The sequence below is a fragment of the Grammomys surdaster genome, unplaced genomic scaffold (genome assembly GCF_004785775.1).
Source record: "Grammomys surdaster isolate TR1022 unplaced genomic scaffold, NIH_TR_1.0 272, whole genome shotgun sequence".
Classification (NCBI taxonomy): domain Eukaryota; kingdom Metazoa; phylum Chordata; class Mammalia; order Rodentia; family Muridae; genus Grammomys; species Grammomys surdaster.
The window spans coordinates 142,304-169,621 of NW_021604713.1; the positions used below are offsets into that span (position 1 = coordinate 142,304).

The following is a 27,318-nucleotide window of genomic DNA, read 5'->3' on the forward strand; positions in this document are numbered from 1 at the left end:
GGGCAGGTATACCCCAAATGTGGGCAGGTATACCCCAAATGTGGGCAGCACCCTTCTGCTCACTTGTCTCTCCTTCCTGCCACTGAGCTGATCCATCCTGTAGCTGCTGCTGATTCCTTCACTGATATTGGAACCAGGGTCCATCATTGTCAAGGATGTGGCAGGAACCCTTCAGGGCTGTGGCCCCAGACTGGGGCTGCTGAGGCCCCTGACCTCGTGGGGACTTAATGACCTTTTTGGTGTGAGACAGCCACCGTGGGATTCTTCCAACTGCTGAGGTACTGGCCTCAAGGCCTGATCATCTACCAGGTTTTCAGCCTCTTGGGAATGAGAACTGTTGTTACTATTTCACAAATTCTTTATACATACATCTCTCTGTCTCTCCCTCTCTCACCGCCCCCTTTACTGGCCCTGCTCCAGAGAACCCCACCATACAAACCTTTGCTCAGAGGGGAGCACTGGGGCTCAGTCTGAGCTGCTTCTCTCCCACGCCTGGACTCTAGAGGGCACCAGGCTTTGGACAGAGACCCTCTGAACCATAATGTTTCTGAGGCCACTGCTCTGATGACATGCAGTAGAGAGATAGTGACACTTGTGTCCATCTAGATCCATGGCCCAGGTTGCCCAACTCACACTGACATAAAATTCCAACTCAATAATTGACCCTCTGACCTACATGCAGCAGGTAAGAGAACATCTTCTGAGGAAAAGTTCTGTCCTCTTTAGGATCACTCCCTGTGGTGGTGTGAATATGCTTGGCCCGGGGAGTGGCACTATTAGGAGGTGTGGTCTTGTTAGAGTAGGTGTGGCTGTGGTGGAGTAGGTGTGGTCTTGGTAGAGGAAGTGTATCACCATGGGGGTGAGCTTTAAGACCCTCCTCCTAGCTGCCTGGAAGCTAGTCTTCTAGCAGCCTTCAGATGAAGATGTAGAACTCTCAGTCTGCCTGCACCATGCCTGCCTAGACACTGCCATGTTTGTGCCTTGATGATAATGGACTGAACTGTAGAACCTGTAAGTCAGCGCCAATTAAATGTCTTTATAAGAGTTGCCTTGGTCATGGTGTCTATCCCCAGAAGTAAAGCCCTAACTAAGACACTCTCCAAGCATCCCCATTTGCTAACACATTCCTTCTCACCGGCAGCAAAAGTTGGGAGGAAAAACTTGCCATCTTTAGTGTTTAAAAGAAATGAATGTGTTAAAGCCCTGTTTTACAGAATCCCTCCCTCCCCTATTTATAGCTCTGCAATAGCTGAGAAGGCAATGGGCTCCATCCTAAGTCTTCACAGGGTAACAGGCTTCCCTAATCGCTCTCATTACCTGTGCTTTAGCCCCCTCCCCTGCCCCCAGTGTGGATTCTGCAAACACCCCAGTGGCTGGCAGGTGGGAGCCCTCCATTTCACACCACTTAATTACTCTCGACAAGCTGATAATTTCTTATCAGATAAGCCACCCAAAGGATAAAAGCCAATCGTTTCTCATAAAATAAAAGTACCTGAGATAAAATTATGGCTTTACACAATGATTTGAGAATTAGCTGAGTTTAGAGAGCAAAAATTATCTTTAAGAAAGAGGCATTACATTATTAAATTTATGTCCTGGGGTCTTAAATGTTTCTAGGTCTTTATTGTCCTATTTTTGGCATGCATTTGAAATCTAAGTTCCAGAGGAGTGCTACTACAGAGAAATTTATTTATTTATTTATTTATTTATTTATTTATTTATTTTTATTTATTTTTAAATGAAAGTGGCTTAGTAAACAGGGCAGTGTAAATATTCACAACGACAGATGTGCCAGGCACCAGGCCACAAGGTCACTGGTTTGGCAGAAGAGAAAGATAGAAATGTGGTAGTAGGGTTGGGGTAAAACAGAGAAGCCTGCAACTTTCCAAAAACACAGCACAGAGTTTTTGCCCTGCAATTTGGTGCCTCTACAACTATTGTGTTATCAATTTCATTTGTAAAGTAATAGCAAACTACCAAGAGTTATTTAAGAAAGGCAAAACGTGTGCACGCTCACGTGGAAGATAATCCAGATACAGGGATGTATGTCAAGTCAGAGGAGACTAGGGATGTGCATCCCTTAAAAAGATAAGCCAGTGTGCTGTAACACAGACTAAGTATCCATCAGAAGACGGCTCACGGACTAGAGGGGGCTTGTATATAACTGCATGAGATTTGATTTTTATGGCTTGGTTTCTAATAAAAACTCAGTATGTTTAATCTAGGATAGGAGGCTCGTACCTGCTTTCTCCCAGATGGCACCTCCACCATGTACTTCTTCTTTGCTGAGCTTGTTTTGCATTCTTACACTGTAGTAACTGTTACCCTAAGTAAACCACATGCAACTTCTGCAGGTCTTCCTAGCAAACTGCTGACCCTGAGGCCAACACACTCTACTCTATAAAACCTTCTTGACCTTCACTCTTCTACATCACAATCACACGTACCCTTCTGCATTTTGTACTGAGTCGCTAAGTGTATTTTTTTCACTAAAGATTCCAGGGATTGTCAATGTATTTCTCTAGACACATATCAATGATGCTGTTAAATAAAATTAAGTGGCAAAACTGCTCAGCTAATAATAATAATAATAATAATAATAATAATAATACTTGCCTTGTCAGACAGTTTTTCTTACGAGTTTAGGTTACGGTGTCCCTCAATTCCTCAAATTAAGACACTCAAAATCAAAACTGCAGAACTAAAGTGTATTTAAGTAAAGCATGTATTTATCAAGACAACAGAAGCTCTCACGCCTGAAGGTCATCTTCGGACTCCCAGGCAACACAGGAAAGAGTGGAGCAGGAAACAACATCGCTTGCCCGCTTTTGTCAGAAATGGGAACACTCCTTCAAACTGCCACAGACTTGAGATTTAAGACATCAATCTGACATTAAATTCCAAGACAGTATGCATGCTTATGACCAATTCTGTCTCTGTGGTTAGTTCCCCGACAGGCCATTCTGAGATGACAACACTGGCTGCCGCTAACTTGGTCCCTCCCTACACCCCATGTTGGACCCCTGGTGGAAAAGGGATGGCTTTGAACACGTGGGTTGAGGCTGTGGCTATACCTTCTCCACTGTAACATTTCTCTCTATTGCATTCGCAATTCTAAAGCTTATCACAAAGGGAAATAATTCTGTCATTTCCCAGTGTCATAAGGGCCCTGCAGTGAGTTTGGTGCCACATGGTCTGGGAGAAAGGCTCCTAAACCCTGCAGAGTCATCCTGGGTCCTGCTGAAAGGCCCAGGCTGGCAGTACCATCTGCATCTTTATCAACTTCTAGAATACAGGTGTGCTGGCCTCTCCTGGCTGTGTTCTCCTCCCCCCAGACTTCCTGTCCCATCATGTTATCTAGGCCTCTCCCAGCCACAGACTCTCCCTGAATGTCTGTTCCCTTCATATTTTTAGAACAGATCTGTATCAGCTCACCCAGGGACAATAAGAATGTAGCTTTGCTCATCTCTGAATGCAAATATGAGTTTGAGGTGGTGACTCACAGGCAAATGCTTAACAAATGTGTTTGGTGAGGGTACAGACGGACATGCTATCTGCATTTCTGAGAAAGGAGCAGATGAAATTTTAGAGACAACAAATATTCCAAAATAGACCCAGATGTCCTAGAAATCTCACCTTTTATTACTGTGATACCTATTCTTGGTTGTCAACTCGACTACATCTGAAATTAAATCAAACTAAAGCAGCGAGGCATACCACCTTCAAGGGATTTTTCTTGGTTGGATCATTTGAGGTGGGAAGATCCACGTTCAATCTGGGCCACACCTTCTGGTGGAAGCCAGTGTGAAGGCCATGGAAGGAGGAAGCTGTTGCCCTTGCCTGCTTCCCTACTCTCGATGGCAAGTGCATTTCCTCACTAGCATTGGAGCCTGTGTCTCTGAGATTCTGACACATACTGAAGACCAGCTGAGACATCCAGTGTCATGAGCCAAACAAGTGTTGGATACTTGGACTTTCTCCTGGGAGACAGCCATTGGCAGATGATGTGGACCACAGCCTGTAAGCCATGCTATTCTAAAATATTGTAGATATTCCTCCTACCAGTCCTGTTTACAATTTCATTCAGATTTTGCCCTTCAGATGGCTGAATAGAGATGAAGTACAGACACACTAGGCTTAGAGATGTTCAAAGAGTCTTAGTTATGCACGTAGGAGATGGAAGAGAGGTGACTTGAACATCAGGAGACCTTTCACCACAACTTACACCTATGCCTCCTCCTGGTTGTCATCTCCAATATCCTTCCATTTAGGGTGTCTTTCCTAGTTCTTTCTCTAGGAATAGACACCTTCCTGCTTTCTTCCCTCTAAGAGGTGTAACCAACAAACCCTATAGCTCTGCCTTCCTGTGGTCCACAGTGTGCTCAAAACAGCATCCCCATCCCTGATCTATTGGTGTAATTTATTTTTCTTCAGGCTCATCCTTTAGCCTCGGCTGCCCTAGAACTTATGTAGATCGGGCTGGCCTCGAACTTGCAGTGATCATCTTGCCTCTCTACCTCCAGAGTACTGGAATAGCAGGCATACAAGACCACACTCAGTTCCCATGTATTTTTTATGGTGCTGGGGATTGAACCAGAGCCTTGTGCAAGTATTCTAACATGACTAAGCAAGTATTGCCCCACTTGTCAGCCCCATTCCCAGTGTAGGTTGATTTTTGTTTTGTTTTGTTTGTTTGTTTGTTTGTTTTACCTTGCTGGCCTTCAAGATGTTGATCTGTTCTTCATACACTGTATCCCTGTTTTTCTCTAGAAAACCATCTGAAAGATACTCCACCTGGGGGCATGGCAATGAAAAAAATAGTCAGTACTTCAGGGGCTTTGGCAACCTCTTAGGTAGCTTCATCCCATCTATAGTATTTTCTAAAAGAGCTAAGAGCACATGAGTCATGTATATACATGTTTTCTGACTAAGATCCATCTCTCCCGTCACTCCTCATCCCACTCCAACTGAGGTCAGCCAGCTGGGATTCCCAGTGAGGATTCTCGTCACAGTCACGGTCCATGTCCATGATGCTCATAACAGCCATAGTTAAAACACACTGTCACTGCATCAGCTCAGTCTCTGTGTTGCCCCATGAGCTGGGTGTTATGTTTATATGCGTCCCAGAGATAAGGAATCGAGGCAGATCTGATACACAGAGATTTACGCAGAGGCTACTGAGTTTTCATTTGGCAGAAGAAAATGCTGTACTAAAAAGGAATTTCCACAAAAGAAGGCTTCTTTAGGGCTCTGTGAAAGCATTTCCTCCACCATGTCCCAGAAGTGTTGAATCAGAATATGCAATTACATGTACATTACCATGTGAGAATTCAATAGAAATCCATTTAGAGAGGTTCAGAGTCTACGTCCATCACTGGGATCAGTGTGGGCTACTCCAGAAGGAATCCAGACAGTGTTAGTACCTAGTTTCCACTCCTCCCTCTTCTCAGGCTCAATGACAGCAGACTTCTGTGGCTGCTGTCTTCCCAGGAGACCAGCCCTCAATTACTACCTGCTGTGCATGTGAAAGGCAACTGCAATAGTACAGGCTCTGCTTGGGCCCAGTTTTTGACAGTCTGATATACTAGAGTTGGGCCCAGGGCAGGGTGGGGAAGAAAAATCTTCAGAGAAGAATCTACCTTCAATTTCAGGTTACTGGAACTCACAAAACCAACTTCTTTATCCTGGAAACCCTTTATTCTATGTACCGTGGATCTAAGGTGTGTGTCCCAGGTCAGCAAAGAGGACAGTTACCTTGTCTGCAAAGTGGATGACAATGAAGGCCGTGTTGGACATCCGTGGTTTCTGGAAGTGCTGGCTGCTGGAGTGTCGTTCATAAAGTTTCTGGGCCCAGTTCTGATCAGTTCCTTTGGGGACCTGGAGAAGCACAAGACCGGACACGACAGTGAAGCATCCTGGCAGAGGGTATGAGTCTGGGTTCAGCTCTCAAGGCCAGGACTCAAACTGGACGGTGATAAAAACAACTCAACCATGAACTCTTAAGATCCCGCTATGAAAGGTTACTGACCATCCGTGTGTGGGCTGACATCCATGGGAGGGCACTGAGCCTCAAGAGCAAGCTAGCCAGCCAAAAATGGAAGTTCAGGGAAAGGAATAAGAGGGGCATCAAGGCCACAGGGCAGAATCCTGTCTGTGAGGTTATCTGAAGACACTCCTGTCCCCTTCAGCACCATGCTCCTGCTCACACAGGAGAATGACATAATTAGCCTATGTCCCTCCCCTAGCTCATCCATACGATTGCCCTGGCTCAGACTGCCCTTTCTTCTGAAGCCTTTTCTGGCCATTTCTGGTCTTGTGTCTCTCTTCTTTGGAATTCCTAACAACTGAACATACACACATAGGCATATGGTTACAACTTCAGCTTCTAGATACTGTTACTATGCAGAATAAATCTATAGTCAGAGAGGACTGTTTCAGCTCTTCCCCAACCCCTGAAAGAACTGAGAATTGTTTTCTGGCCACATGATGGGTGATTTGCCGATTCCCTGTCCCCGAACTATAGATCTAGACTTATGAGGTTTCACTATGTGACAAATTCTCAGGGCAGCCTCTTTTGATGGCTTCCAAAGTAAGTAAGCAACTTGCTTTGTTGAAGCTATAGCACAGGCTGCTGACTGTGCTCTGAGGCTACTGCTGCTCCTAGCCTTCATCAGAGAAGTTTCTCTTTGCAGTAGGTGTTAGCTAATTGAAGAGTGGGGACTACATGACAGTGCAGTGCCCAGACATAAGTAAGACATACACAAACATGGAGCCGGGTGTGTGCGCACAGGAAACATCCTGGAGGAGAGGGTGGAAATAATATAGGTGCCAGAACTCTTGGAGGTGTGCCATGAAACAGCGATTGGTGTGACATGGCACCGCAGCCATGAGCTCACCGAAGCTGTGCTGACCTGCACAACAGTGGACCCATTATCACGTATGGGGCAGGGACTCAAAAGACTCTACCCCTCACTGAGAGCTGATGATTGGGCCCATTATCACCTATGGGGCAGGGACTCATAAGACTCCACCCTTCACTGGAGTTGACAAACAGTTAACAGGTACTAGGGTCGAGAGACACATTTTGTTGAGTGGTGTAGCCACTGCTAACTGTCCATGTTCCAGTAAAATAGCACCCCTTCCCCCCCACACATATGCACTCACCCAAAGGTGCTAAAGTAGGAGGGGGCTTGTTGGAAGAAGAAGTGTTTCGAAGATTGAGCGGGGAATGAGAGAGGGTAATTAATAGTGTGGTGGGAAAAAACATATAGCACAGTCATTGCTCTTGCTGTTGAAATGGCCAGTGATGACAGTGACTTATCCAGGGAGACATCCCTCATGCTGTTGTCCTGACACCCCAACAGTTCTCAGTTTCCATAGCCCATTGACTCTCCTTCATGACTTTACACTCAGATCAGGCGAGATTTGAAGTGACCCTTGCTGTGTCCAGGTAAAAAGGGCTTTACTCAGTAAATAATATATGCTCCAAAAAGGAAAATGCTTACAGATGTAGAAACAAACTTCTTAGATCCTTTGTAAGCAAACTGATTTTTCTCAAGATTCAATTTGGCATAACTAGCACTGAATCCCCTGGGCCATGTGGTATAGGATTCAAAGAAAGAAACCCTCTTTCTTGAAGGAGGCTATTAATTGTGTTGGACAGACAATAAAATATATTTAATTCAGCACTTTCTATATATATATACTCTTTTAGACTCATCTCTGAGAGTTCTGTTTAGCACTACCAGGTGTGGGTGAAGGAGGAGTCAGCACAGCAGGGCTTGTCAGGACCAGGCAGCCAGAGCCTGGGAGCAAGGAGGACCTCCAGGGACTGACCCAACTGGGTCAGATAGAACTACAAAGAGAAGCTCTTCTAAGCAAATGCTGAAGTCTGCTAGTAACACTTGACAATGAACTTGGACTTCAGTGAGAAAATCCTATGATCCTACGCAGTCACTAATTTAGACAGGCAGGAACAATCAGAGGACACCATTGATCAGGGTCATGTGTATACATGTTTTCTGACTAAGATCCATCTCTCTCATCACTCCTCATTCCACCCCAACTGAAATCAGCCAGCTGGGATTCCCAGTGAAGACTCTCATCACAGTCTCGGCCCATGGCCATGGTGCTCATAACAGCCATAGTTAAAACACATTGTCACTGCATCAGCTCTGTCTCCGTGTCACTCCATGAGCCGGGTGTTATGTTTATATGCGTCCCAGAGATAAGGAATCGAGGCAGAGAGGTTAGCTAAGACACAGAGCTCGGAAGTAGCAGCCTGGGGTCCAAGTCAGGAAAGGCTGGCTCTGGGACATGTGTCCTTCAATACTCTGCTTTTTGGCCTGGCAACAGTATCTAAGGCAACTGTGAACACAGGATCAGGTGAAAAGACAGTTTTCTCCAAAAGTATTTTCACATATATAAATTTTAATCAGGCATGGGTGGGGGGGGAATCTTGTATTTGAGCACAGACTGGGATTATAGCTATCTTTAGCTCTGGAGTGCACAGGGGGCTAAATCCTCTAAACGGACTCCATGCATGGCTACATGTAGGGTTCCTCACACCCCTCCCGATGCATTGTGGAGAACACTGGTCCAAGAGCTTGGGTCTAGTTCCATCCCTCAGACTTAAACTCTCTGGCCTGTGGTGCTAGCTGTCACTTCTCAGGAAGTCACAACCCATCCAGAATAGGCAACTGGATGGAGACCGGTGAGGTGACAGGCAGAGGCGCCTATCCATTCATCGAAGGGCAGGGATGCTCTGGAAGTGATGTCTGCAGTGCTGAACGCACCGAAAGCCACTGAGCTCTACACTTCAAATGCTCGCACTGTGCATGTTACATCTCAACAATGCTTGTAGACACACTGTATGCTTCAAATGCCCACACTGTGTGTATTATACCTCAACAAAGCTCCTAAAGACACTTTACTCCTTGTGACTAAGATAAAGTAGTATTTTTTTTAAAGGAGACTGTAGGGGAATGGAAACCTCTCTCTAAAGTCCTTGAGTAAGGATTATTTCACCACAAACATGACCTTGCTTGGGACATCACCTGGGCCTAAAGCCTGCTCTCAACAGGACAACAGACCAGAGGTGACAGCAGAGGGCTCTGTGACCATTTATTCAACCCTGCTTTTGTTCCTGTCCCTCTGGGCATTGCTACAATGATGGCTTTCTTGGTTACTTACATGCCATCCTGTTCTACTCTATACCTCTGTACCCTCCCACATATCCACCATAAACCCACAAGTCATCCTTATACCAAAACATCCCCAGGTCCCTGTCCTGAAGAAGTACTATGACCTTCCCTTCCTTTTTGTCTGCGTTTTGTTTTTTGTTGTTGTTGTTTGTTTTTTTTTTTTGTGAGACAAGGTAGCTCTGGTTGGCCTAAAAGTCTACATGGAACAGTTCAGTGTTGAACTGACTGCCTCCCGAATGTTGAGATTAAAGGAATGTGCCATTATGTCCAGCCCTGTAGAATACTTCTGTCCCCTCAGTGTCACAGAGCCCAGCTGGGCCCAGGACTCTGTGGTCCCATAGTTTTCTAGGGAGTGGTTGCTTCTTGCACACCTGACTACACTGTGCTGCTTCTTGTGGCTCTATGCCACCTCAGCGCATACCCATGTAATCAGCAGAACACCGCCCGATCTAGCTGTTACCCGTTCTCCGCTTCCCTCACCAGGGATGTTAGATCTCTTGCATCGATTCACCCTCACTTTGCCAAGCCCTGTGGATCTGATTTAGATTGACAGCTGCCGCCAAGGCAGACCAAGTTTTCCTCTGAGAATCTCTCCTGTGGGCTGAGACTCTGCTCCAAGCTGGAAGCAGGGTGCTGACCCAGCAATCCTCTATTTGGTTAAGGTCTTGACCTCAGCAACCATACCTGCACCTATATTACCTTCCTTCCTGTTCACAGAAGCTACTCCCCTGCCCACATTCTACCAGCCTGTGAGACTGCAGAGGCCTCTTTCTTTCCTTCACAGAGAATCCAGGTTGCCAGGCAGAAAACTAAAAACTGCTGTAGAGGTGAATACAGGTCCCTCACCGAAAAAGAACTGGCCTTGCACATGAGTCTGGTCGCTGGCATAACTCTCCACCCCACACAACTACCCTCCAAATTTAAAAAGACAAAAAGGAATCCCTGCTGGAATATTGTGAGACTCTCTGCATCCTACTCACCCTCTGCCCTAGGAAGACAGGCTACCCTCCTGGGCAGCACCCCGTGCACGCCTATCTCCAGGGAGACTGTAATCTCCCCAAACAGACTCGAGGTGTTTTTTTCCATTGTTGAGACCCTTTTCTATCTCCGTCTCCCCAAGCTGTCTCCCTCCAGCTCAGCTTCCTGAGACCTCAGAAAAAAAACCAAGTTGTGGATAAAGAAATCTCTGAAAGCAGGCAGCCCAGGTAAGGGAACAGGACAGAGGCCCCAAGATCACTGGCCAGAGTCACTATAGCCATGACTGGATAGTCAGGAAAGTGAGTCCATTTCCTCAGCTCTCTTCAGGATCCATAAAACAAGAGATACAAGCTGTACAGGACAAGTCCCACCTCTTCCGTTTGTGCCACACTTTGTGGGCTTCTAACACGACCTCTCCAGCTTCTGGCAGTGTTTATATCCTAGAATGTAAATGTCACTGCAGAGAAGTGCACACCTGTCATGCCCTATCAACGAGACTCCCTTGGTCCCTAAAGAAGCAAGCAAGGGACAGACATGCAGGACAGCGGAGTACAGAAAACACCCAGTCTTAACATGGCTTAGGACTGGGTAGGCTGGCATGTGATCTCATGCCAACTCCTACCCTAAGACAATCTTCTAGTGCACTGGGGACAGCAGAAGCTTGTGACTTGTGTCTGATTGCAGATGTTCGGGCTTCTCCCCCTGAAGGAACCAAAGTTTAATGATGTGTCTACTCCCTGACTCCCCCAGCTCCGGAGGATAATGGAGAAGAATCCTTTCAAGGCCATATGTATACTACACTTCCAAATGAAAAGCAGTGGCTGTGAGCTGCTTCCTTCGACATCTCCAAGATTGCGATTTCCCCCTGGCTGCTTCACACCATTATCTTGGTTCTCATTTGGCTTTGTGTGTTCTCCCACGGAGGTCACAGAACTCAGTTCTTCAGTGCCACTTCATTATTCTTTCTCAGAGGATCTGAGACAAGGAGGTATAAAGGACATGTCTGAATGTCCCCAGAGGGCTCCCACAGGCAGCACAGGGGTGCCAGGTTGCCCAGGTACCATCAACAGCAGAGAAATCCCTCAGTTCTCTTAGGACCATGGTATGGTGACTCCCAGAAGAGTCTAGAGAAACTGTTCTCAGCTGTGGGTTGCAAACCCTTTGGAGGTCACATATCAGATATTTACATTATGACGCATAACAGTAGCAAGATTACAGCTATGAAGTAGAGTCAAAAATAATTTTACAGTTGGGGGTCACCCCAATAGGAAGAACTATATTAAGGGGTCACAGCATTAGGAAGGTTGAGAACCAGTGCTCTAGAGGAACCCCTACTTTTGACATATTGATGTACCACTTCCAAACAGTACTATGTCCCTTTAAAGGGCTCATTTGGGTGACTTTGACAAATGTAGTAGCATCTGTTGTCTTAAAGCCCGCAGCTGCCAGATTATGCACATACTTCTGATGTCCAGATCAATGCCACCACACAAAATCCTTTCACGCTGCAGACTTTTTCGCTTATTCCTTAACTTATTAACCACCTGGCCTCCTCTTCTACACCTGTGACCCAAGCTACAGGCAGCACTGCCTGGCATCTTGACCGTCTACGTCCCCACTAGTGTGATAAGCGAGCAGTTAAGTCTTTTAGCAGACCTTCCTTTCTGAGGAGCGATGAGACACCATGTGGAAATACAACATCCACACAGCTCAATATCTGAAGCACCTCTTCCCTTATTGCTGCTTGGGTATCACTCCACTGCCCTGGGCTTATTGCCTCTCTGCCTGCTGTAAGACTCGACCCGTAAACATTGTCCTGTTGTTCCAGAGGACTTTGCTCTCAAAACACAGCATAATGTGTATGCAGATCACATTTTGTGCCTCACAGATTATGGCAACTGAGGTTGGAAAGGTACATTCCAAGCAGAATACCCCAGTAATGTGTACCTCCAAATGAAGAGAGAGCAGACTTCCTGGACTAGGGCAGGAACCCTGGGAGTTATCCTGCCAACTGCTGAACATGCGTTTGCTTGTCTGTGTTCTCCACTACCATTACCTGCCATGTGCTGGCATGCTGCCCCTGAAGTCACCAGTTCCCCACCCAGCACTGCTCCAGGATTCCCTCAGGGGCTTGTGTCCTACTCTTGGGACAAATGTTGGGCATCCTGGTACCGTGTGTGATGGTTTCTGTACTTGCTTCAGACAACACAGCCAGAGAAGCCCATGAGCAGCCATGTTTGTTGGCAAAGGGACGTGCCATTGCAAGCCATCACACAGCTGCTCATGTCTCAGAACAGATTGTCCTGAAGCACTGAGGTGTTATTGTGACAGGCTGTGAGTAAATGGGATATGAAAGGCCACCTTTCCTGGGAGTTCCTGGTTTGTGATGCATTAATTCTTAACAGAGAGCCAGAAAGAGTCATCCTCTAATGGTCTCTCAAGAGGTTGTGGCCTTCACTCATCCCCCCTCAGAAGCAGAGTGAAGAGTTATAGTCTGACTAGAGCCTGCTATCCAGACCCAGCTCTCCAGAGGTCTGAGCTAGACTCAGAACTTGCAGCTGCCTCTCAATTAAAAGTTTGCAGCTGAAGGAGGTAGTTATTGATAGGATTCAAGGGCCTGGGGGAGAGAAGCATAGACCCAGCTGGGTTTTGGCCCAGGAAATTTAGGAGGGAGCTATCAGAAAAAGGCAAACACAAGGGCCTGGGCATTCACTCCAGGGACAGCTATCCTGCCTTGACCACAACTTCTCATGTTGGGCTAACCTAGACAAGCCATACACACCTAAGGTCCTCTTCTCTGCTAGGCACTGACTTTGATGGTAAAGCCCATGTCTGCACAGAGACGCTAAAAACATTTAGAAAACCTGGTGTGGTGGTATATGCTGGTAGTATCGGCACTGGAGAGGATGAGGCAGGAGGATCATCATTAGTTAGAGGCCAGTCTGCACTATAAAGAGAGTTCTAGGCCATTCTGGGCTACAGAGTAAGACTTCTGCCTCCTAATTTTTCCCTGCCACCCCCAAAATTAAGAAATATGAATGTGCCAACTACAGTATTTGGTATATTTTCTACTTTTCCCCAGAAAGGGTTTCTCTTTGTGTAGCCCTGGCTGTCCTAGAACTCACTTTGTAAACCAGGTTGGCCTTGAACTCAAGAGATCTACCTGCCTCTGCATCCCTAGTGTGGCTAAAGGTGTGAAACCACCACTGCTAGACTTATTTTCTACTTTTTTTTTTTTTTTACAGAGGTGGAAGAGGTTCTTTTGTTGAGACAGGGTCTCAGTAATTAGCATAGGCTAGTTTTGAACTCTCTTTTTAGCCTAGGCTAGCCTCACACTTGAGTAATTCTCCTACTTCAGTATCCTGAGGGCTGGGACTCTGAATGTGCACCAGGCAATGCTTCAAGAACACCTGTCTGGAAAGGAAACTTCTTTTCTTCCATAAACACCCAGCCATACTCAGTGCTCGTCCAGAAAATTATGGGAAAACTGAAATCAAAGCGATTGGTTCTTCTCTTTCTAGACCAAGCCATATGAATTCAATACCTTCTGATGCAGGCTTCTATCACTGGAGGGAGGGGTTGGTACACACTCACTCAATAATCAGCCACTGAACTGGGAGAGATTGTCAATATCAAATGCAGTCTCCAGCAGTTCATAGTGCAGAAGACCAAGGACATTGGATAACTGACTAAAGTTGGATCTCTTCGACCTACATCCTATCGGCCAGGTGCTCTCCTGCTATTGGCACGATTCTCTCTTATACCAGAAAAGTCCAGAAAATTCAGAGGTGGTTTGATAGAATCTGTCTCTCACCATCTCATGGATTTCTACCACTCATAGTCATCTGATGCTATAAAGACCACCCCAGGCTCCCAAGTCCTCCCTCTCTGGTAGAACATCTATCTAGAAGTTAGCTGCATCTTTGGCATGTCAGACATGTGAGACCAAATGCATATAACATAGCCCCTGATTTCTGCAAAGAGAGGCATACATTGACTAGGGTAATAATATCTGCCAGTTACATTCAACAGGTTCTCTTTTAGCTAGCATGGTGTATGCCGATGCTTCTTCCAGACAATCAGACTAAGTTCCAGCTACGAGACTTCACTGGTTCCTTGCATCACCCAGGAGCCTTCTGCCCAGACATAGACTTGAGCCACCCAGTGACTATAGGAGCAGTATTACCTTACACTCCTCATCCAACAGGTCCAGGATACCCAGCTTTGCTTCTATGAGGTCTATACACGGTTGGTTATCATGAAAGTCAATCAAGGTCCAGGGGATCTGCTCCTTCATGTATTCTTCTTGCTCCAGCTTGAACACATGCTAAGACAAGAAGCAAAGGCCATGGTGAGTGCACTATGGAAACACATGGGAGTTATTTCCCCTAAGCTCCTGTTGGATTCTGTGTCTTGGAGGATGGCAGCTAAGTGCCACAGGAGGTCTAGACACTAACTCACAGTCATGAGTGGAAACGGCAAAGCTGAGCTGGGTAATTTCCCATCCCTGTTCAATCCCTGTCTTGGGATAGTAGAATCCTACATGGGTTGCTGGACTCCAGACAACTGAAGGAGTTGTGCATCTGGCCTTCTGTTCCCTAGATACCCTGAAAGCTCAGGCTCAGAGAGGAGTGGGTCAAAGTAAAGGGACATTTACTTGCTTCTTGGAAGCATCACCAAGAAGCAAAGGAAAGGGAAGGTGGCATGGAGTCAATCACACCGATCCATGAAGAGAAGTGGCCTGGGTGTCACTCTAGGGGGACAGTGAGGTCCCGACCCCAGCAACCCAGGTCATACATTGAGCCTACCGAATTGAACTGTTGCTGGAGCTTTTCATTGGCATAGTTGATACAAAACTGCTCAAAGCTATTAATCTCGAAGGTCTCAAACCTGCAGAAGGAAAGAGGTGAAGCCACAGGTAAGATACACCACCCATGAAGTGTTCGGCGGGATGTAACAAGGCTGCCTCCCTCCCTCCTTGTGCAAGCACCCGAGTTGCCTTGTTCTGCCCTGTGCACAGACTTCCGTTGCAAATATCAATGATGGAGAGTCTTGGAAAATTAGAAATAGAGGTATTAAGTGCCTTCTTTTCAACTGATAAAGAACTGAGAGTAGGAAATTATAGGGAGGACAGACAGACAGCGAGAAGGTCAGTCATGATTCTGTGCACACTCGCCGGTCTTTTCTTGGTGATTTTTAAAGAAAATTAAACTCATATTTTGCCTCCTGTTTTTGTCGGTTAACTTTCCAATCTAAAACCATCACCACACTATTCTTCAAAATACCAATTTTAGGTCTTTATGGGTCTGTGGGCCGAGACCTGGGAATTGCAGGGGCTCCTGGGAATTGCTCCTAGATTGGGGGCAGATAGAGAACAGACAGGTCTGATGCTACTTCTCAAACCTAGGGCATACTTATTCAATTTTCAGAAACTCAGGAGCTGACACATCAACTCACTAATCCCCAGTGAAGGGCATTGAGTTCTTTCTCTATCGTATGCTGCTATCTGTATTGTGACAATTTTATATACCTCTTCAACTTCATGACTCTTTCCCTAAGGATATTATCCTAGGGGAATTACCTTGTCAAAAAGCTTCCTTTTTTGGTGTGTAGGCATTGTATGTGATGTGCATGCATGTGCAGGTGTTTATGGAGCAGCATGCATCTGTGTGATCCATGTATATATGGAAGAGGCCAGAGGAGGATGGGAGGTGATTTGCTAAACCCTTCTCTACCTTATTCTGTTAAGAATTCTCTCTCTGAACCTGGAGCTCGTGTTGGTGGCCAGCAAGCTCCAACAGTCCTCCTGCTTCCACCCCTGTAATGATGGGGTTATCGTTGCTCATGTAGCCATGCCCTGCTTTTTATATGAGTGCCGGGGATCTGCACTCAAGTCCTGCTGCTTGCACAGTAAACATTCTTACCCACAGAACAATCACCCCAGTCCCCAGAGCACTGTTTCATGGAAGGCAGAAGCAGGCACACCACCAGAAAGGTACAAGTAGTTTGCTACTTCTCTACCTGTGCCTTGCCACGAATGAGTGAGTCTCATTCTAACGCCAGTCAATAGTGATATTTTATTACATAATTTCTACTGGGTTGAGTCCATCTATACCAGTATGCTTCACTATTCTGATGCATTTTTACAAATGTCATATTTAATCTATCACAGAGATCCAGATAAACATTTTTCAGAAAGAGATTTTTTTTTAACACATAAGACTTCCAGTGTTTTATGTAGGCCAGTCTACTCCCTCTCCACACCTCAGTAGGAGTATTATCATAGTCTGCTGTTAGAAAATGGTATGATTTGAAACCCACTCCACAAGACGGAACTCATGCCTTGTACCATTAACCAGGCTGCTGTCTATGTCACAAGACCCAGGAGAAAACCCAACACTACTGACTCTGCTAAACAGATATAGTAATAAACTGTCTCCTCAAGGTCTTATCTTTATACCCATGGATTAATAAGTCTCTCAGTCGTCAGTAGAGAAGGTTCTTTTTGCAGCAATTAATAGTGGTGTACACCTGACCAACATGCACAAAACAAGACTTTGGAATTCCCAGCTGTAGCTGGGACAGCTACGTCACATGCTCTACCCACCAAGACTCAGGGATCCATCTCAGAAGAGACTGTGGGAAGACTGCAAGAGTGGAAGCGTTGGGCAGCCGTTGCTGCACATGACAATACCACTGCACACGTGAGCTCACAGAGCTGAGGGCTTGTGCAGAACCTGGGCAGCAGTGGCTCTCAGCCATCCTGATGCTGGGACCCTTTAGTACAGTTCCTCATGTTGTGGTGACTTCCAACCGTAACATTATATCCATTGCTACTTCATAAGTATCTTTGCTACTGTTATGAAGTGTAATTTAAATATCTATGTTTTCTGATGGTCTTTGGCAGCCCCTGTGAAAGGGTGACTTGGCCTCTGTGATGGTTTGAGTACGTTTGGTACTCATAGATTCATGTGTTTGAAGGCTCACCTATAGGGAGTGGCACTATTAGGAGGTGTGGTCTAATTGGAGGAAGTGTGGCCTTGTTGGAGGGAGTGTGTCAATGTGTAGGTGGGCTTTGAGGATTCCCAGGTTCAGGCTCTGCCCAGTGTGGCTGCCTCTGGATCAAGATGTAGAACTCTCAGCTCCTTCTCCAGCATCGTGTCTGCCTGGATGCTGCCACGCTTCCTGCCAGGATAATGAACTGGATCTCTGAAACTTTAAGCCAGTCCCAATTAAATACTTTCTAAGAGTTGCCTTGATCATGGTGTCCCTTCATAGCAATGAAACCCAAACTGATACAGCCCTCACATGGGTCATAACCCACAGGTTGAGAACCCCTGCTGTACAGGCTCATACAGGCCCAAGCCAACACAAAGGGGGAGGGGTTTATGAAGTTCTACCCCTCGCCAAGAAGTTATTGGCTGCCAGTTGCTGTTAGAAGACAGAAAGTCAGTTTTCTTTAGAGATGTGAGACCTGAGAGGCTATCATGCTCCAATAAACCCTGCAGCCATGCGCATACAGGTGGAGAAGAGGTGGGGGAGTGGGTTAGGAACTGGAGGGAAGCAAAAGGGGGTGGAGATGGATATTGATCTAGATGCATTATATTTATGCGTGAGATTCTCAAAAAATTCTTTTTTTTTTTAAATTTCTGGTTACTTGGTGTAAAAATGTCTTTGATAATCAACAGATTATCCTCTGAATCATTTCTACCCTGCGAACTGTCTAGGACACTCTGTAACTTTGTTAGGTTTTAAGTTCCCCAAATGGATTTATAGGACGTGTTCATACTTCAGTGTTCAACACATGCATTCATGATGTGGCTCGAGGGTGGGTTCAGAGAGGGAAGTTTACAGAGAAGAGGGCAGGGGAGGGGCTTGGTGCAGCAGAGAGGAGGGGCAGGGAAGCCTACTGAGGGGAGGGCAGAAGGGAGGAGCGGAGGGGAGGAGAAAGGAAGGGAGAAGAGGGGAGAGGAGGGGAAGGGAGGGAAGGGGGAGGGGAAGGGAGAAGAGGGGAAGGAAGACGAGGGGAGGGGAGGGAAAAGGAGAAGAGGGGGAGAGGAAGGGAAAGGAGGGGAGGGGAAGGGAGAAGAGGGAAGGGGAAAGGAGAGAGGGGAAGGGAAGGGAGGGTAAAGAAAGGGAAGGGAAGGGAGGGGAGGAAGGAGGAAGAAGGAGGGGAGGAGGAGGGAGGAAGAGGAGGGAGGAAGAGGAGGGAAAGAAGAGAGGAGGAGGAGGGAGAAGAGAATTGATGCAGCAGAAAGAAGAGGCCCTGCCTACAGGGCTTGTAAACTATACTATTCAAGGTTTGGGTTTTTCCAGGGTTGGTGGGGGACTCTGGAGGACTCAAATGAAGAAATGACTCAGATGTGACTCCTAGACAGGAGGAAAACAGGCAAGACACCCTTAGGGCCTGATGTATGTTGGTGGCACATTACAGAAATATTCTCAAACACCAAGGAAGGCTGGACCAAGAGGACTCCAGGTGACCCACGGGATGCTACAGTTGGAGGGAGCACTGTAGGGGTGGTGCGGAAGGTGTGTATATGAGTCAGGCACAATGATACATGTGTGTGTGTGCGTGTGTGTGTGTATGTGTGTGTGTGTACACATGCATGCACGAGTAGATATATGAATGAGACAATTTTACAAAATTAGAAAAAGAAGACTCATTCAACTGGATAGAAGTAGAGTCGATCACCATGCAGGTAGCATTGTAAGTTCCAGCAGCTTTTCCTCAGATGACTGGGGCCCACTGGTACGCAGAGCAGCACTGGGCCTGGTGGCAAGGTGGAATCAGAAGGGAGGTGGAGACTCTCCTTCACACATCAAGCTCAAGGACTGCCATGGCTCCACTCATCAGCACTGTACTTGTTAGTGCTTCTATGGCTGCGATGAAACACCATAACCAAGAACAAGATGAGGAGGACAGGGTTTATTCAGCTTACATTTCCACATGGCTGTTCATTATCAAAGGAAGTCAGGACAGGAACTCAAACAGGAACCGGAAGGCAGGAGCTGATGCAGAGGCAAAGGAAGAATGCTGCTAACTGGCTCACTCTCCATGGCTTGCTCAGCCTGCGTTCTTATAGAACCCAGGACTACCAGCTCAGTGGTGTCCCCACTCACGATGGGCTGGGCTCTCCTCAGTCAATCTCTTATTGAAAAAAAGAAAACCCACAGGCTTGCCTACATCCCAATCTTATGGAGGCATTTTCTTAGTTGAGCCTCTCTCCTCTCAGACGACTCTTGCTTGTGTCAAGCTGACCTCATCAAGTACAAGCGCCTAGTGGACACTGAGGTCAAGGACTCTGTGGGATTTCCTTTAATGGTCATAACAACCAGGAATGAGGGTCCCTCATTTATTCCCTCTACAGCTGAGGAAGCCCAGATATGAGGAAATTAACTAAACTACCCAAACCCAGAGAGTTGCAAGACCAGAGTATTTGAACACAGAGACTCTTCTAGTCATAGTCTTAATTCTGAGAGACGAAAAAGTCTGATTTAGAAGGAAGAGGAGCTTACTCGGAAAGGCTGTGAACAGAGTATGTTTGGAAGGAGGAGTATCTGAGGCCTGGAGTGTGGGAGAGGAAGAGGAACTACCAATAGGGAGAAGTTGGAGATACAGGCTTCATCTGGCCTTCTCTGTCACTGGAAGCTACCCCGCCCTCCAACCCACACATTCCCACTTCTAAATACAGACAATTGAATTTTCTGTCATTGCAAGCCCTTCTCTAAGCACTATTTCAGGAAGGGATGGCAGTCCTGTCCCTGGTAAGGGATAGAGACACAGAGGTGAGGCATGAAGACACAGTGGTGGGGGATATAGCTTTCTGTGTGGAGGGATTACCAAAAGTAGATTCATTAGATCCCTAACAGGCCCAGAGCAGTGCTCAACAAGCCTCAGGGTCTCCCCCACCCCCACCAAGGTCTAAGACATGGAAAAGTGGGAAATCACCTTCAGATCAAAGGAATCAATTGCTTGGAGACAGCCATGTTAAAGTACAACCTTTGGCCATGCCCACATGGGAAGAAAAATGACTCTGAGTTAATAAAACAAGATCAAAGATTCAAATGTTATGATGAATCACAGTTCCAGTAGAACACAGATCAGGCAACAGCTATTACTCCATAAAACGGGCCTCCTAGTCCAGATAGCGCTTCTGTAGACCAAGTTACATTACTTAGAACCTCAATCCACCCCCACTTCCAGCCACAGTGGTAGCTGATGACAGTCCAAGCCTAGAGGAAATTTAATTAACATAACCTACAAGGAAGATTAAAGAGTCAGCCCAGCAATTGGCCAGATAATGGGCACGGGGTGTTCTGTCAGAACCAGCTCTGGCTGAGCTCTGCAGACTGAAGATTTAAATATCTCCCACTTGTCATTTTTTAAAGGTTTACATTGGTAGCACTCCACAGAGAACATTCTCATTAATTTGAGATGGCAGAAATTAGCTCCTAATTTCCCTGTTTCTAAGATATTATCTGGTAACAATTCCTCTGCCATCCAGCATAATTACTGTAATGCTAGAGATGAATGAGAAGCTTGGCTGACTGAGAAGATGAGGAAGACACCTGACCTCAGAAACACACAGCCAAGGAGAGAGAACAATGCTTCCTTTCCAAATTATAGCTGTAATAATTCTGTCCATCAACAGAAATGACTCTTAAAAATAAATACACTCAATCCAGAGTATTAAAATGCCACAAGGAAATATATGCATGTCTATATGAGAGGGAACAGGTTCTATCTTGAGAAGGTTTTGGCCAGGATTCAAAGGTGGGAAGAAGGTATACACACACACACACACACACACACACAAAACAAGGCTGACACAAATCCTCCTGGTAGTGCAATGACCATTTGCTGTTTCCTGTTAATATGTGATTTGAGTACATCTTTAATTTCCTCCTTACTGGACCCAATTTCAGGGAGAAGGGAGAGCCACAAGTGTCTCTAAAACAGTGAAAGCCCCTGCAAGATGAAACCGTAATGACAGGGATGATGGGGACATGGCTTGGCTGTGACAGGGACATGCCTTGCCTCTGAGTTAATTATTTACTTCCATGAACCACCTGCCCACAGCCTGGAGACCCAGCAGAATGGCGTGTGGCACCCGAAGGCTGGGTAACAGGATCTCACCTTTAAACACAGAGTTATGTACGGATGCCAGAGATACGAGCCAATTCCTTTTTCCAGGTCTTTCCCCTCCTGAAGCTGTGAACTCTCAAGGGCACCCTAGAGTCTGCTAGAGAGGCTGACATACTCATCTGCCTGCCAATCACTGCCAGTCTGCTTGTTGGACTTTCAACGGCAGGGCTTCCACATCTGTTCCTGTCCACAAGCTTGTCCTTTAGAGAGAACCCAGTTCAAGGCACTGCTGGAAGGAAAGCAGTCTGCCAGAACCTGGATTCCCAGGTCCTTTTAGCGCCTTATTTCCATGGGGAAAATGCCCACTCTCAGGAACTATGCCAAATCCACCAGTCAAACTTATAAGAACTGCAAATGAAGAGCAAGCCATGATCCCTCTGCACCAATCACTACCAGAAAGCTGTCTAGAGGCTATTGTAGTACATGAGAACCTTTCAAGAGAGTATTAACTTCGTCTGCTCTAGGCTTTTAGAGGTGATGCCACAGTGTTGGGGGGCTGGGAATAGACAGAGGTAAAAGTGGGTCCTCACCTGAGCATCTAATTATGAGGGGAATAGTCTGCAGGACTACTAGATATGTCTCCCATGGCTCGCATGTGGCCAAGGATAGGCATGAATACATCCCCTAATGCAAAATTGTAAACTTTCCTAAAAGACTGTTTTGTGACTTTTGTGTATGTGTTCTTGTGTGAACACATGTGTATGGGAGTGGACATATACGTACGCTCATGGATGCAGAGGTCAGAGGTCAACGCAGTGGTCTTCTTCAATCACTTTCCCACCTTATTCAAGACAGTTTCTCTATCACTGAATATGAAGCTCAATGATTCAGCTAATCTATCTGGCCAATGAGCCCAGTGGTCCTCACATCTCTGCCTCCTCAGCATGCTCAGCTTTTTTTTTTTTTTTTTTTTTTTAAATACATGGATTCGAGAATCCAAAATTAGGTTCTCATGCATGGATGTCATGAACTTTACCAATGGAGCCGTCCTTCCATGACTTTCTTTGGTAGCTTGATTGCACAGTTCTCGGGCATGAACTTTGTAGATAATAGTACTGTTTTACAATATCAGACAGGTGGCCACTCCTGCATGAGTCTAGAAGACTGAACTTGGCGTTTGAGTACCCTGAGATGTAAAGCTCTCTTCAGATTCCAGGACAGTACAAGATCAACAGAACGGAACCATGTGACCCGGGAGGTCTAACTTGCTATGCTTGCTCTAAAGTTGACAATGTCCTGTGACTTTCTGGGCCATCAAGAACTGGGTTGCTGTCCATAGGACAAAGGTAAATCCTTTAATTTTTTTTACCCTTAATTCTCTACAACACCTGTTTACAAAGGCCAGGGGAGGCTGGGCAGTCTTCTCCGAGTAACTATACTGGGACTGTACAGTCATCTGGGTTGGAGAGTGGAATCAAAGCAAAACAAACCAAGGACACAAAGATTTTCTTTCACCAGAAAAATGAAGGCAATGGAGTCACCATGACAGAACACAGCCTCTATAGAATAGACACAGTATGTGTAACTCAGCTCCACTGAGGTGGTTAACGTTCAAGGATACGCACTAAATTCCTGAAACCCAACAACAAAAGCAAACATTAAAAGATCCTGGATTGTATGGTGAAACCCAACAAACGCTGACATTCGTCCTGGTTCTGGTATACATGTGATCAGATACTTCATGCTCCCCCTGCCTTGACTTCCCCACCATGATAGACTCAGCTTTGAACTGTGAGCTAAGATAAACATGTTCTCTCTTGGTTGGTTTTGTCAGAGTATTTTATCATAGCAACAGAAAAAAAAAAAAAAAAAAAAACACAAGATAGCAAATCCCATGCCCTTCTTCCTGGAGTTCAATCTGCCTTCTGCTCATGCCAGCCTCTCCTGCAGGGTTCTCAGAGTGACAGGTTTGTCTGCTGCATCCTGCACTGTCCTCTGCACAAATGCTAGAGCCAAATCTTGGCATGCTGAAAGCCAAGGTCAAAGATTAAAACAACCATAATAATAAAGTGCATTCCTCTAAATGGAGCCATTTATTTCTTGATGCCTCAAGGAAGGAAGAGGAGTAAAAGATTAGCTCTGTAACTAACAAAGTCAATAGAGGTAAATGCTGGCTAATCAACAAGAAAGGAAACTCCAGCCAAAAGCTGCCAGGCTGTCCTCTATCAATATCCAGCCCTGCCTGGTAGGAACATCCCACAGGGAGTTTCACAGGTCCTTAGTTAGAACAGCCTGGCTTGGCATAATTGCTCTGGCTACTGCCTATCTTGCACTATTTGGAGAACAGACAAGGGAGCTATAGAAAGAGAAGCCGGTCTCATACCTAGGCGCTGGTGTCTGGAACTGTGCTGTTCAGAGGCCTGCAGAGGGGCTGGTGGGTAGCAGCCACCACAGTTTTTAAGGGATCCATAGCCTTCTCTACTCTACAAGCTACCTGTGAGTCAGTGCATGTGGAATACAGATGTGGCATGTGCTGTAGGCTCCTGGGGTTCTTGCTTGTATCCCGAGTAAGTGCTTATTTCAGGGTAGGACTCTGTGAAATAGTCACATTTAGAGATAAGAAATGAAGCAGCTCTTTCATAGTTCAGAACTCTTCTCAGTTCTAATTCTATGCTGAGATTTAAGGCTGGCCTTCAGGGCCACATTTGAAGGAAGGCCTGGAGACAGCAGGTTATAATCACTGATCAAATTTTCTTAACCCTATGTGTCTTAGTCATTTTTAGGTTACTGTAATAAAGCACCCCAACAACAGCAACATAGGAAGAAAGGGGTTTGGGCTCATAGTTGGAGGTCACTGTCAATCACTGGAAGGAGATCACAGCATCTGGAGCCTGGGTGGGCAGTCACACTGCACCTTGCAGTGAAGCACAGAGCGATAAATACTTGTGCTCAACTCACATTTCCCATTTTAATACACTCTGGGACTCTAGCCCAGGGAGTGACACCAGTCACAGTGAACAGGTCTTCTCACTTGAAATCTGATTACCTGAAAATACTCAAGGTAGTGTGTGTGCGCGAACACGCATGTTCACATGTGTGTTGGGGGATGTGTGAATAAGGAAGAACCAGTTATTGACAGTCAGGCAGTCAGTTCTCTAAAGAATGCAGGGTTCTCACAATGCTACAGCAAAACTGAGCAGAGCAGGTGTCCTGCTGACCACAGGGAGAGAGGCCTGCCCCAGGAGTCACTAAGAGGAAGCATCTCCCACTGCTGTTTGTTCTTCATCAAGCAAATGACTTCTTTTTACATTTAAATTTTTTGTATTTATCCAAGTTTATGTATATGAGCGTTCTGGCTGATTGCATAGCTGATATCCAGAGAGATCAGAAGGCACTGGACCAGCATCAAGCTGAATTTACACTGGACTAGCATCAAGCTGAATTTACAGGTATGTAAACAACCATACAGGTTCTGGGAACTGAACCCAGGTCCTCTGCAAAGCAGCATGAGCTCTTAATTTCTGAGTCATCTCTCTAACTCCCCATGTTGTTTTTTTTTTTCTCCCATCCTGATTGTTCTCCTGTCCCCACTGCTGCAATGTTTGTCTCTCCTTCTTACTTTCCATATTCCATCCTCTTCCATCCAGTTCATATCACCTTCAGCAGAAAACTTTTCCTGGCTGTATAACCATCATGGCCTCTGGTTTTAATCTCAGGCATCACCAAGTATATAAACCTGAGACTGGCCCTTCTACAGTTTCTAAGGCTTCTTGCATTATTTACCTTGTGCACGAGACTTAACTCTTCAGCATGCTCCTGAGGTCTGTGTGATCCCAGAAATATAGTTTAGCTCTTTTCTTATGCCCCATGCAATATGGTCCAATAGGAAAGCACTGCTGAGCCAAGGCATCAGAGGGAAGTGAGAGAGCCTGTCTACATGAGAAGTGGCTGCTTTGAAGGGAATTCTCCTTTATGCTACCTTCAGGGCGTTCCAGCTGTTCCAGACCACCAAGCTGTGCTTCCTTAGTGTCCCTGTTCTTGAAGTGCTGCAATCCATGGGTTTGGGTTGCTATTTTAGGACAGAAGCAGTACTTCTAGGAGAATGGAATCTATTCTTAGCTTACAGAGGTCAACACAGTTGAGAGAAGAGAAGAGCCAGAGGCATACAGCCCTCTCCACATAACTTCATGTTAGTCTAAGGTAATACTGTCAACAAGACTGGCTCACAGCCTCCCTTGAAGCCATAGGAACAGCCAGAGAGGGGCTGTGATCTGCAGTCATTCAGCTCTTGGTGGCAGTCTGGCTAGAGAAAGCCAGTCTCCTGATATCTCACCATGAGTTCTTCCCTCTAAGCTACATGGCCTCACCCTGAAGAGATCAGTCATAAATAAAAGCCCGTCAGTTTCCTCTAGATTCCAGAAGGAAGAGAACCCATACCAATGCTAACATGTAGCGCTAGTCTATGCAGAACTGGGCAAAACTGATATTAAAGCAATCGCCTCAATTGAGGACAGTGAGATCAAGAGGTTGACTGAAATATAACCTAGCAGATACAAAACCTGACGGAGGCTTCCAGAATGAGGATGGACAGCCCATTTCCTTCTCAGGGTCTGTTTTTTAGTAGTAAAAATAGATGCCTAATCTGACCCTGGTGGTATTCAGTTGTAGTCTCTATAACTGGGAAGCTGAGGCAGGAGGATTTCAAGTTTGAAGCCAGTCTAGGCCACATAGTAAGACTGTATTTTAGGAAAAAACAATGCTATGAAGGTTTGTGATAGGGGCAGGGATATCAGCGTCTTGACAGGGCACATTCTCCCTTGGAAACTGTTACCTGTATTATAAAACACTTGGTGTGTCTGGTTTGGGGTTTGGGGTCGACATCCCCAAATGCCCCTACACCTCACTAGTTCTCCTGGTTGGAACCACTGGAAATCCACTGAGTCCATTGCTGGCTCCCAAAAGCCAACAGGAACATACTCATGACCATCAGGTAGAGTGAACCCTAGGGGTGCAGGCCTACCCGTAGATATCCAGGACCCCAATGAAGGAGTGCTGCTTAAGGGAGGTGTGCAGGGCCTTGTTGATGTGTTCCACAATCCAGGAGAAGAGCTGGGCATAGATGTGCTTGGCCAGGGCATCGCGCGCATTGACCACTTGCTGCAGGGACATGGTCTTGACGTAGGTCTCTGAGGTGGTGACCAACTTCCGATGACACAGCCAGTGCTCCATCTGGCTGTACTCTATTCCTAGCAGGCGGCAGAAGTTGCTTAAGTGTTCATCCTGGGGCTGAGGAAAGGAAGACAGGGTCAGGAGGGGAATGGGAAACAGGCTCCTGTGCACACTCCCCGTCCTACCAGAGGCCAACTGCCTCCCAGCAGCACCTGTGGAACTCCACCCTACTGGCTTAGCCCCCACACCACATATCAGGTAAATGTAGAGACGGAACCGTATTGCTTAAACTGACCCTCACACCTGCCAATGACCATAGTATGAAGACTTAACAAGGTAAAGCACTGTGCACTGCGCTTGTGACCCTTCCTGATCTGCCAGGTAACTGGTAGGAGGGGACAGCACAGGTAAATGGAAGAGCCAATGAACTGACAGCTTAGGAATGCAGAAGCAGTCCAGAGTCAGGAGCCAGAAAGTAGCAGGTGCGAGCTGAGCACGCAGTGCGCATCTGCAGAGGGCACAGGCAGCACTCATGGAACTCAGCAGACAGTTCTAGGCCTCCCACTCAAAGCCCTTCACAGGAAAGCTGTAGGTCTGCCTGGCAGGACATGGGAAGTATCCTGATGTTTTACACACTAGTTCTCTAAATCGTATGTGACTTCAGTGGGTGTGTTCAGATGTGCCGGTAAGGAACAAGCCCAAACCTAGTGGACAGTGTCTCTCAGCAATCATAACATGCAAACAGGCTCCACAACATACCTACCAGATTCCCAGCTAGTACAGAGGGCCTCCTTTGGGTCCTGACGAGTGCTTACCAGTCATACCACCTGGCTTTTGAACTACTAGAAAACCAAAAGTCCCCACAGGGATGTAACTCTC

General features: G+C 46.3%; 1 protein-coding gene across 1 annotated transcript in view; it reads right to left on the reverse strand.

Annotated features, from left to right (window-relative positions):
- Myo5b (myosin VB) overlaps positions 1-27,318 on the reverse strand; it is a 302,464-nt gene that overhangs the window by 89,636 nt on the left and 185,510 nt on the right. The window contains exons 10-14 of the mRNA XM_028776757.1: positions 26,291-26,556; positions 14,990-15,071; positions 14,368-14,508; positions 5,755-5,877; positions 4,711-4,794 (exon numbers count right to left, since the gene is read on the reverse strand). Coding sequence (XP_028632590.1) covers positions 4,711-4,794; positions 5,755-5,877; positions 14,368-14,508; positions 14,990-15,071; positions 26,291-26,556 — 696 coding nt within the window. The remainder of the gene's footprint in view (positions 1-4,710; positions 4,795-5,754; positions 5,878-14,367; positions 14,509-14,989; positions 15,072-26,290; positions 26,557-27,318) is intronic.